General features: G+C 39.5%; 1 protein-coding gene across 6 annotated transcripts in view; it reads right to left on the bottom strand.

Annotated features, from left to right (window-relative positions):
- PTPDC1 (protein tyrosine phosphatase domain containing 1) overlaps nucleotides 1-12444 on the bottom strand; it is a 120351-nt gene that overhangs the window by 63459 nt on the left and 44448 nt on the right. For all 6 annotated transcript variants that reach the window (XM_077966437.1, XM_077966439.1, XM_077966438.1 and 3 more), the window contains exon 2: nucleotides 11357-11444. In XM_077966437.1, coding sequence (XP_077822563.1) covers nucleotides 11357-11438 — 82 coding nt within the window. In that variant the 5' untranslated portion in view covers nucleotides 11439-11444. The remainder of the gene's footprint in view (nucleotides 1-11356; nucleotides 11445-12444) is intronic.

The following is a 12444-nucleotide window of genomic DNA, read 5'->3' as shown; positions in this document are numbered from 1 at the left end:
AGGGAAAGAATGGCAGCCGGGACTTGCTAAAGAGTACAAAGAGGCCGGGTGTAGTGGCTCACGCCTATAATCCTAGCACTTTGGGAGGCTGAGGCAGGTGGATCACCTGAGATCGGAAGTTCGAGACCAGCCAACCTGACCAACATGGTGAAACCCTGTCTCTACTAAAAATACAAAATTAGCTGGGTGTGGTAGCATGAGTCTGTAATCCCAGCTACTTGAGAGGCTGAGGCAGAAGAACTGCTTGAACCTGGGAGGCGGAGGTTGCAGGAGCCGAGATCGTGCCACTGCACTGCAGCCTGGGCAACAAGAGCGAAATTCCGTCCCAAAACAAAACAAAACAAAACAAAACAAAAAAACAAAAACAAAAAAAACCCCACAAAACAAAACAAAACAAAAAAGCACATGGTTTCTTTTTGGGATGACATCCAAAGATGATATTCCAAAACTGACTGTGGTGCTGGTTACATAGCTCTTTGAATGTTCTAAAAACACTGGATTGGTACTTTAAACGGGTGAATTATTGATAATTACACCTCAAAGAAGTTAAAGGAAATTCTCCCTTTCTCCCTCCTTCCTGCTCTCCTTTCCTCAATAAAACAAAAAGCTACTAGGCAGACTTCTGGTTCTGTCCAGGTAGAGTTGACCCATTCCTCATCCTTACGACTTAGAAACTCTGGACACAATAGAACAGATAAGCATAGGAAGATTCTGAGAGGGAGAGACTGTCTAAGGACCTCAGGACTTGAGGAACAATATGGCTGTGAGCTACCTGGGATTCTTTATTGCCTCCCGTATATCCCCAACAGGGTGCTGCAGAAGCCTTCAACTCAGAACAAGCTATAAGAAAAGCCTGTCCCCCTTTGCCAAAGGTCTGTGGAAAATGTGACCTAACAACCGAATATATTTTTGGCAATACCCATACTACTCCAGTTAAAAATGCCATATCGTCTTCCAACCCCCAGTTTCAGAGAGGATGGAGAGGGAGCTGATCATCTATCAAACACTCCTGCTCTGCAGAAGTGGGATCAATCTACTTCTCCCATCAGGTGGTGTCAGAGGGATAAACATGGATCTCATCTTCTACTGTGTCTAGAAGGACCATGTGGTGCCCTGATTCCCCCAGTGGGTGGTTTTGGGGCTGATCAGGGAGCTAATTTTCCATATCCCAACTGGAAAAAGCAGGTGGCACTCTGATTCCCCTGCTGGGTGGCGGTGGTGACCTGAGCAGAAAGATGATTTCCCCCCATCAAGTAGAAATGGGCAGTGCTTCAGTTCCCCCGCCAGGCTGGTGTCACTGGGGTCTATCTGTGAGCTGCGCCTCACCCAGCAACAACCAGTCTTAACAGGGTGGTTTGAAGTGGGATTAGTCAACACCAGGCTCACCACCTGCCTCTACGCCAGTGGGACCCAGTGGGGACTTGAACCTTCGTTCTCATCCATCATCAAGGACACTGAACAAAGCTGTGCAAGTGGGGGCCTGTAAACACTCTACTTTCCCCCAAACTTCAATCTTAGCGAGGCCCAGTAGGGAGACAAACCTCCACATTCAATTGGTGTCAACAAGACTGAACAGCGCAGTGGGAGGAAAGGCTAATTTGTATTCATGTATCTGCTGCCGCTTCCCCAAGCAACATGGGAGCTTCAAGAGGAGTGGAGCCTCCTCACTCATTTGCCATCAATGAAGCAGAATGATGGGGTGTGAAGCAGGATAGTCAACACTCCCATTTCCCAATCCCCTGGTGTCAATGGGGTCCAGTGGGGAGGTGAACCCCCAACTCCACCTGGTATGAGGAGGAAAGAGGTGGTGGGAGGTGGGAGGGTTGGCATTACACTTCCCACCTTGTCCTCCCCTGAGGACCACAGGGCCCAGCCAGGAATGAGCTTCAGTCACACCTCGCAGAAACAAAGCAGTGTGAGTTGCTTCCACTTCTTCCTAGGTGGCAGTGGGGTCCAGATTTTTTTTTTTCACATGTTGCTGATCTTATCCCCCCGACTCAAAGGCTAAATGACAGTGCAAGGCAATGCCCCACTTTCACTAAAAAGATGTCAAAGAGAACTGGTGAGAGACGTGAAATTCCACCTCGTCATCTGGACTGAGGCAGTGTTTCTAATCACCCAACTTTTGTTGGGGTGGTGTCAGTAAGGCTGAACAGGGAGCTGGGCATACACACTCACCTGGCTCCTGGGCAATGCTTCAACAGGAAGACTGCCTGACAAGCAAGAAAAAAAAGGACCCAAAATGTACAGAATACAGCTGAAAATCACTTGTCATACCAATAATTAGGAAAATCACAACTTGAATCAGAAGAAACAATCAACAGACATTAAAATGGAGATAAATGATATGCTGAAAATTTCCAATAAGGACTTTAATTATAATGTGTCTTGGCACTGATTCCTAGAATAACTGGAATCATACAGAGAATGTTCTCTACCCACAATGAAATCAAACTAGAAATCGATAACAGAAAGACAACAGGAAAAACTCCAAAGACTTGGAAATTAAACGTCAAACTTACAAATAAATCATAAGTCAAATAGGAAGTCTCGAAGGAAATTAACAAAACACACAGAACTGAATCAAAATGAAAATATATCAAAATATATGTAAGACGCTGGTAAAGCAGAGATTTGTAAGAAATTTCTATCACTTAATGCTTATGTTAGAGGAGAGGAAAGGTCTCAAATCAGCAATCCAGATTTCAACCTAAAGTAAACTAGAAAAATGAGAGCAAAACACACACAAAACAAGCATTGGACAGATAAAAATAAGAACATAAATCAGTAAGATTAAAAACAGGAAAACAACAGTGAAAATCAGTGATATAAGAAGCTGGCTCTGTGAAAAAAGAAATAAAATTGATAAACCTCTAGCAAGACTGACAAAAATTTTAAAAAGACACAAATCACCCATATCAGGAATGAAACACAGCTATCACTACAGATCTGGCAAGACTGACAAAAATAAAACAAAGACACAAATCACCCATTTCAGGAATGAAACAGGAGCTATCACTGCAGATCTGGCATCCATTTAAAGAATAACAAGGAACTAACACAAACAAATCAGAAATCATTGATATAAACTTGACAACTGAGAAGAAATGGATCAACTCCTTGAACACTGCCAACTACCAAGACTCAACCAAGATGAATGAGACAACCTGAACAGTTCTGTAAAAATTAAAGAAATTGAATTAATAAACAAAAAGTTCCCCAAAAGAAATCTCCTGGCTTAAACGACCTCACTGGAGAATGCTACCAAACATTTAGAGAAGAATGGGCACCAATTTTCCACAATGCCTTCCAGAAAATAGAAGAGGAAGGAACATTTCCCACTTCCTTTTATGAGGCTAACATTACCCTGATACCAAAAGCAGATAGAGTACAAAAAGAGAAAACTATAGTCCAACATCAATCCTGAACTTAGGAAAAAAATCCTCAACAAAATATGAGCAAATAAAATACAGCAATGCATAAAAATAATTATACACTACTACCAAATGAAATTTATTACAGGTACAGGCTGGTTTAACATTAAAAAAATCAATCAATATAATCCACCACACCAACAGGCTAAAGAAGAAAAATCATATGATCATATCAATTAACACAGAAAAAGCATTAGACAAAAAAAAATTCAACACTGACTCATGATAAAAACTCTCAGCAAGTTAAGAATGGAGGAGAACTAATTCAACTTGTTATGGAAAACTTACTGCTAACATCATACTGAAAAGGAAAAGACTGAATGCCTTCGCCCCACGATCAGGAAGAAGGCAAAGATTCTGCTCTTGTGACTTCTGCTTGGTAGAAGCTTTAGGCTACTATGATAAGGCAAGAAAAAAAATAACAGCATATGAATTGGAAAAGAGCAAACAGAACTGTCCTTATTTGCAGACATGATTGTTTATGAAAGAAAATCCCAAGGAATCACCAAAAACTTCCCAGAATGGAAAGTGAGCTCAGCAAAGTAGTAAGGCATAAAATCAACACACCAAAATCAATCGCATTTCTATACACAAACAAAAAACATGTGGAAACTGCATTTAAAAACACAATACCTAGGCCACGTGTGGTGGCTCATGACTGTAATCCCAGCACTTTGGGAGGCCAAGGCAGGCGGATCACCTGAAGTCAGGAGTTTGAGACCAGCCTGGGCAACATGGCAAAACTGTGTCTCTGCTAAAAATACAAAAATTAGCTGGGCATGGTGGCAAGTGCCTGTAATCTCAGCTACTCAGGAGGCTGAGGCAGGAGAATTGCTTGAACCTGGGAGGCAGAGGTTACAGTGAGCTGAGTTCATGCCACTGCACTCCCATCCTAGGCAACAGAGTGAGACTCCATCTCAAAACAAACAAACAAACAAATAAACAAACAAACAAACCACAATACCAGTTAAAATCGCCCCAAAGAAAATGAAATACTTAAGTATAAACTTAAAACATGTATGAATCTGGCCAGGCGCAGTGGCTCACGGCTGTAATGCCAGCACTTTGGGAGGCCGAGGCAGGCGGATCATGCTGTCAGGAGATCAAGACCATCCTGGCTAACATGGTGAAACCCCATCTCTACTAAATAATACAAAAAATTAGCCAGGTGTGGTGGTGGGTGCCTGTAGTCCCAGCTACTTGGGAGGCTGAGGCAGGAGAATGGCATGAACCCGAGAGGCAGAGCTTGCAGTGAGCCGAGATCGTGCCACTGCACTCCAGCCTGGGTAACAGAGCAAGACTCCGTCTCAAAATAAATAAATAAATAAATAATTAAAAAAATATATAAATCTATATGCTGAAAATTATAAAATTCTGCTGAAAGAAATCAAAGATATAAAAAACAGAGAAACATATTGTGATTATAAATTAGAAGATGCAACAAAGATGGCAATCTCCTCAAATTGATTTACAAATTTAATTCTTATCAAAATCCCAGTAATATTTTTTGTTGACATAAATAAGCATATTTAAAGTCACAGGTCCTATCTAAAATGATCTTGAAAAAGAGAATAAGTGGGAAGAATCACTCTATCCAATACTAAGGCCTATTATATAACTACAGTATTCATGACAGGGTAGTATTGGTGGATGGACAGATATATTAGATCAGTGAAACCCAACAATGAATCTACAAACACATTCACAAAGCTTCAGGGCACTAGGATAGATGAAAAGTTCTGAAGACTTGACAGCAAAAGTGTAATCCATAAAAGAATAATCGGACCTCATGAAAATTAAAAACTTTTTCTCAGAGAAGGATCATATGAAGAGATAGAAAGGTAAGTTATAGAGTGGGAGAAAGTATCTGCAAACCACATATCAGAGCAAGATCTAATATCTAGAGTATATAAAGAACTCTTAAAACTCAAGAGTTAAAAAAAAATTAGTGGATAAAAGACACGCACTGATATGTAAAAAGAGAATATACAGATGGCAGATAAGCACATGAAAAGAGGTTATCATTATTAGCCATTAAGGAAATGCAAATTAAAACCACAAAAGACACCACTATATAGCTCTAATGGCTAAAATAAATACTGATAAAACCTAATGCTGGTGAGGATGTAGAGAAGCTTGATCACTCATACATTGCTGGTAGGAATGTAAAATGGTACAACTACTCTGGAAAACAGTTTGGCAGTTTCATATAAAGTCAAACATGCAACTATCATATGACCTAGAAAGGAAATTCTTGGGTATTTATCCCAAAGTAATAAAAATCCATCTACACACAAAAATCTGTACACGAATGTTTACAGCAGCTTTATTAATAACAGCCCCAAACTAGAAAGAATCCAGATACCCTTCAGTGAATGAACTGATAAACACACTGTGGTACATCCATACCACGGAATACTACTCAACAATAAAAAGGAATCAACTATTGGTACACACAACAACCTGGATGAAACTCCAAGGAATTCGGCTGACTGAAAAACATCACTCCTAAAAGGTTACATACTGTGTGATTTTATACACATAACGTTCTTGCAAAGACAAAATTATAGAACTGGGGAACACATAGTGGTTGCCACAGGCCAGAGTTATGAATGTAGATGGGTTTGACTATAAAGGAAATAGGAAGGATCCTGTGTTGATGGAACTGTTCTGTATTTTCACCATAACAATGTCAATATCCTGGCTGTGATACTATTATTACACAATAGTTTTTCAAGCTGCTACTATTGGTGGAAATTATATAAAGGGTAAATACGATCCCTCTGTATTATTTCTTATATTTGCATGTAAATGTACAATTATCTCAATATTTTAATTAAACATGTATATATAATCAAAGAGAAAGATTGTACATAAAGCCTAAGCAAGGGTCATCTAGCAGAGGTCAGGGCAACACAAGGAAGGCAACTAGTAAGGTGCATGGCATATGCTGTGGGGCCTGGCAGGGTACGGGCCCTGTATGGAAAATACAGCTGAGTTGCGTGATGGCCTGGCAGGGTTGAGAGACTGGTTAGGAAAAGGAGGACTGAGTAAACAAGCAAACATACTGGGGATAATAAGAGCCAGGTTTCTCATTCTTACATAATTATAAATGGGAACAGCTATAAAGATGGTGTAATATTGGATTAGAATTGAAAGTACTGGCCGGGCATGGTGGCTCAGGCCGATAATCCCAGCACTTTGGGAGGTCGAAGTAGGCAGATCACTTGAGGTCAGGAGTTCAAGACCAGCCTGGCCAACATGGTGAAACCCTGTCTCTACTAAAAAAATTAGTAGGTGGGCACAGTGGTGGGTGCCTGTAATCCCTGCTACTTGGGAGGCTGAGGCAGGAGAATTGCTTAAACACAGGAGGCGGAGGTTGCAGTGAGTAGAGATTGTGCCACTGACTCCAGCCTGGGCAACAGGGAGACTCCATCTTAAAAAAAAAAAAAAAAAAAAAGAATTGGAAGTACCAAAGTGAACTTGTGGTTTTCAATATATATAGACAGAAACAGAAATAAATATACAGTTGACTCTTGAATACAAGTTTTAACTGAGCTAGTCCACTTATATGCAGATTTTTATCAACCAAAAGGGACTGAAAATACAGTATATGCAAGATGCAAAACCCTTTAGCACGGGTGGGTAGCACAGAGGAGACTGTGAGACTTGAGTATGCATGGATTTGGTATACCGGGGGTGGGAGGGTCCTGGAACCAATCCCCTGTGTGCAAGGAGGGATGACTGTACCCGTAAAAATGGACAGATACTTATGTATATGTATGAACACGTATTTCCTAGCTCTGTCCCCTAAAAGGGGTTGGGAATCATGATATTCCAGTAGTAGTGAGCATACCAGATCTTGGTTTCTAAATACCATTTCCTACTAAAAAGAACCAAGGTTCCTTGAATAAATGGCTGATTTCTGGGCCAGGGCAAGAAAAGAATAAGATGAGCTGGAAGATCTTGCTGTGCCAGAGAGTGAGGAATACAGGAATGGCGGGGACACGTAAAATGGACATTGTAAACAGCTTGAAGGGGTTCTTACTGTCCAAATATGGGGAAACTGGAGCATCCAAATAAATCATAGTACAGGATCACAATCCACTGAGCAAAACAGGAATCCATGCTAAATAAATAAACAATTGAACAAATAAGAACAGGAAATTCTTCCTTACACTAGAATGCCAACTAATAAAGACAGAAGGAATAATGAAATTAGAAAATCTCCAGTTATTGGAGCGTTGGGCAGGGGAAGAAAATCTCCAGTTATCTATCACAGTAATAATTAATTCAGGCAAGAAACAGTAATAGATGCTAAAGCTGTTAGGTAAAAGTTGGATGTGGAACAGGATATTTACGTAGTCTGAAAGCATCTCTCCTTAAAATATTAATTATGAGGGGAGAAAGAATAATTTATAATGGATAAACTTTAGCAGACACCGCTTTACTGATGTGATCAAACTAAACAGTGATGGGGCAAAACGACATCTTGTGCTATCTGTGATCCTTCTACCAAAAATGCATAATCTCAGTCTTATCATGAGGAAACAGGAGACAAACCCAAACTGAGGAACATGTTACAAAAAAAAAAGTCTGTAATCTTAAAAAATGTTAAGGTCATAAAGGTCAAGAAAGGAGTGACTAAGGCCTTTGAAAGGGATTTAAAAAACATTACCAGAATCATTTTCCTATTAAAGGATATTATTGGGACTGCTGACAAAACTTGAATGGGGGTCTCTGGGTGAATAGAATGTAGGAGTTCTTTTGTGTGCTTTTCTTGTACGATTACTGTAAGTTTGAAATTATTTCAAAATAAAAAAATTAACATCACAAAAAGCAAGACAATCATACAGCCTGGGCATCCTGAGGCAGGAATATAGCACTGCCCATGAAACAGTCTTGCCAACTAAAAAAAAATCTGACTAGACTCTACATCCATCTACCAATTTATAGAAAATACCATGCCGATATAATCAGCAAAATACAGACTGTGGCAAACTGCACAAGGCAAAAAAACCTGTTTTCTTCAACAAATAAACTGTAAGGAAAAAGAGACAGAGGGAAGCCCAAGTTTAAAAGAGATTGAAAGCTGGGCAAGGTAGGTCATGCCTGTAATCCTAACACTTTCAGAGGCTATGGTGGGTGGACCACTTGAGGCCAGGAGTTTGAGACCAGCCTGGCCAACATGGCTAAACCCTGTCTCTACTAAGAAAACAAAAATTAGCCAGGTATGGTGGCGCGTGCCTGTAATCCCAGCTACTTGGGAGGCTGAAACATGAGAATCGCTTGAACTTGGGAGGCAGAGGTTACAGGGAGCCAAGATCATGCCACTGCACTCCAGCCTGGGAGAGAAAAAAGCAAAGAGATTGAAGCTAAATAGCAACCAATTACAATGTATTGACTTTTTTTGAATCCCAATTCAAACAAATTATACACACACATGATATATATATAAATATATCTATGGTATATCTATAAGACAATTAGAAATTGAACACTGTTTAGATATTTGATGATATCAAGCAAATACTGTTGATTATTTGAGGTATGGTAGTATTGATGTGGCTTATTGTTATTATTATTATTATTATTATTTTTGAGATGGAGTCTCACTCTGTCACCAAGGCTAGAGTGCAGGGGTACTACATGATCTTGGCTCCCTGCAACCTCCACCTCCTGGGTTCAAGCAATTCTCCCGCCTCAGCCTCTCAAGTAGCTGAGATTACAGGCACATGCCACCACACTCAGCTAATTTTTTTGTATTTTTAGTAGAGATGAGGTTTCACCATATTGGCCAGGCTGGTCTCGAACTCCTGACCTTATGATCCACCCAATTCAGCCTCCCAAAGTGCTGAGATTACAGGTGTGAGCTACCGGGCCGGGCCAATGATGTGGTTATTTAACAAATAAAATGATGCGATGCCTCAGTTTGCTTCAAAGTGCAGGGAACTGTGAGAGAAGTGAGTGGCTGAGATTGTTAAAACTGGGTTATGGTACATATTTGAGGGATGATGCATACATGGGGGATGATACAAATATGGGTATCTTTATTTTATTCTGTATACTTTTGTGTTTGAAATTTTCCATAATAAAAGTTTTTTGTTTTTTTTTTTAATGGCCAGGCATAGTGGCTCACTCCTGTAATCTCTTTGGGAGGCTGAGGCAGGCAGGTCATTTGAGGTCAGGAGTTTGAGACCAGCCTGGCCAACATGTGAAACCCCATCGCTACTAAAAATACAAAAACCAGCTGGGCGTGGTGGCACACACCTGTGGTCCCAGCTACTCGGGAGACTGACAGGAGAATCTCTTGAACCTGAGAGGCAGAGGCTGCAGTGAGCCAAGATCGTGTCACTGCCCTCCAGCCTAGGCAACAGAGTGAGACTCCATCTCAAAAAGACAAAAAAAAAAAAAAAAATTTTTTTTTAACTAGTAGAATCAAGATTTAACTCTAGGTCTGTCTCACTCCACAGCTACTTCTTGATAAGTTTTCTATTTTCCTTTAAAAATAAATACTTTATTTATGTATCCCCCAATTACATTTTCCCATGATTCACTATATAACATTTAAAAAATACTTCCCATCCACAAACATAATAAAGTATAACTATCTTTATAGATGAGATATGCTTTACTAAAATTAGCTATAAAGCAAATGTTATTTGTCTAGATTTTTTCCTAACTAAAAATTAGCTGCATTTATACTAAGAGGAAAATTTTAATTAAAAAGATGTTTTTTGGAAAAGTAAAAGTCAGCATACCTAGTGGATCGCAATAGAGGTGGTGCGACCTTCCTGGGGGTGTTTGGAAACATGCCGGGTTTTTTCATTGTCACTGGAACCTGGGGATGCTACTGGATTTAGTGGGAGGGGGCAGAGATGCTTGCTCAGAGTTCTCCAGTACAGCAAAGAGTTGTCCCACCCCCAAAGACAACAGAATTGCCATTGAGAAACACCAACTAAGAGGTAACATTTACAACAGAAGAAAGAAAAGGGAAAAAGGTTCATCTGACTCAGACTTGTTGGATGAAGAGTTACTCAGGGGGAAGGAAACATTATTCTAGAAGGGAAGCAGCCAGTAGACATCATTCTTGCGTTTGTTTTAGACAATACTTCTTTCTAAGACCAGGGAAACTAACACATTAAGTCTGGCACCTAGAAGCTGTCCACAAATGGTAGTTACCAGTAGTATTAGTGCCTCTAGGGCGAAACACAGCAAAGACGGATGAAGGAGGATCTACAAGGATATGGAGTTTGGACAAGATGAGAAGTGGGAAACAATGATTTTCTTGATGAGAGAGAACGCCCCCTGGTGGAGTGGTCAGATTCCAACAAGAACACAACAGAACTGACTTGTTCTAGCAAGTGTTGAACTCAATACCTTTAGTTAGACCCTTACTCCTTTACTCTTCTTCCTATCATCAAATCTATACTTGGGGGAGAAATCCTTCAAAGTTCTCTATACAGTAGGACTAAAGTGAATGTCGGCAAAGCCCCAAGGGGGCAGTTAGAAAATACTGCAAGTGGTACTGCCAAGAGAAATTACTTAACATCTCTCTTGGTTAACTGCTGGTGGTGGCAGCAAGACCAGCAACATGAAAGTAGAAGCAGGAAGGCTCCCAGCTCAGAGCTTGTGATGGTCAGGAAGAGTAAAGGGCAAATGTGGTAGTAAGAGTTCAAGTCATGACACTTGTCCTTGCCTGGGGTATCATTAAAAAGCAAAACAGCATGAGAGAAAAAACACTGGGAGAAGTAGGGCTCTCTTCTTCATATTAGAATCCCAAGTTGCATGTATTACTTACTGCTTTATCATCTTGGCCAAGATGAAGAAGAGAGCCTTTTCTTTTGTGTCCATTCATATAGCTACTTTTATTAAATGCTAGCTTGCACAGAGAGACAAAAAGTGTATTAAAGAGGTATTACCTTTCATGTTTGCAACACACTTGCTGTTATTCATGAAGGTAGAGTATGGCTGTTCATTCTGAGGCAAGACTCCTGCAGCCATGGTAGTCTGTTGGAAAGAAAAATTATGTTTTGAAAGTTTGCCTTGGGATAGTCATTTATTAATTACCCAAAATATGGCTAGATCTTTGTTATCCAATGCTGCAGTCATTGGTCAAGTGGCGGATAGTTGAAATATGGCTAGTCAGGTTGAGATGTGCTGTAAGTGTAAAATACACACAAGATGCTGAAAATTTAACACAAAAAATACAATGTAAAATACCTCAATAATTTTTACATTAATTACACATGCTAAATTTCATGGCTAAGACATTATTGTATTGCTAAAATGATACAGTTTCCACTGAGGAAAGTTAATTAAATCTTCTTAGATGTCAAAAAAACAAAAACTATCATCTTTATTAAGTTCTTTCTATATGCCAGACACCAATATTAAATCACTTTTTTCTAACAAGAGCTCTACGAAGTAGCTCTCATCCCCTATTTTAAAGGGGTAGAAGTCGTGTCAGTAGGATTAACACACACTAAGTAGTAGGGTGGTAGTTAATCCCATCTTTCAGCTTCCATCAGTTTTTTTCAACTAGTACACAGCTGCAGATGAAAGAAATTCTAATAAAGATGATCTCAACATTTTTGAGCTTCCAGATAAACAACAGTGTAATTCCACTTTGTAGCTCCTAACAGTACCTCAATGTAAATATTGATGAAAACAAAACTCAGTTGTGGAATTTTACAAATGATAAAACTATTTCCGTAAAATGCAAGCACATAACCCAGAAAAGTTTATGGAGTTGACTATGATAAAGAGAAAATAACACAATTCTAAAGTTTTTTCTAAATAATGATTTTAATAATTTTCTTTGCAAAACCATGTTTATGGTTTGAACATCTATTATTGGGGGGTCAAATATTATACTTTTTTTAGCTTATTAAATGGCTATGAATTTTATTTAAAGTCAATAAAAACTTGTCAAAATTCTTGCACCAATAAATCTACAGTGGTAATTAAATCCAGCCCTAATTAATATTTTTCTCTGGTGCACTGGATC

Source organism: Macaca mulatta, chromosome 15, assembly GCF_049350105.2.
Source record: "Macaca mulatta isolate MMU2019108-1 chromosome 15, T2T-MMU8v2.0, whole genome shotgun sequence".
NCBI classification, from domain to species: Eukaryota; Metazoa; Chordata; class Mammalia; order Primates; family Cercopithecidae; genus Macaca; species Macaca mulatta.
This window is presented reverse-complemented; position numbering and strand designations above follow the sequence as displayed.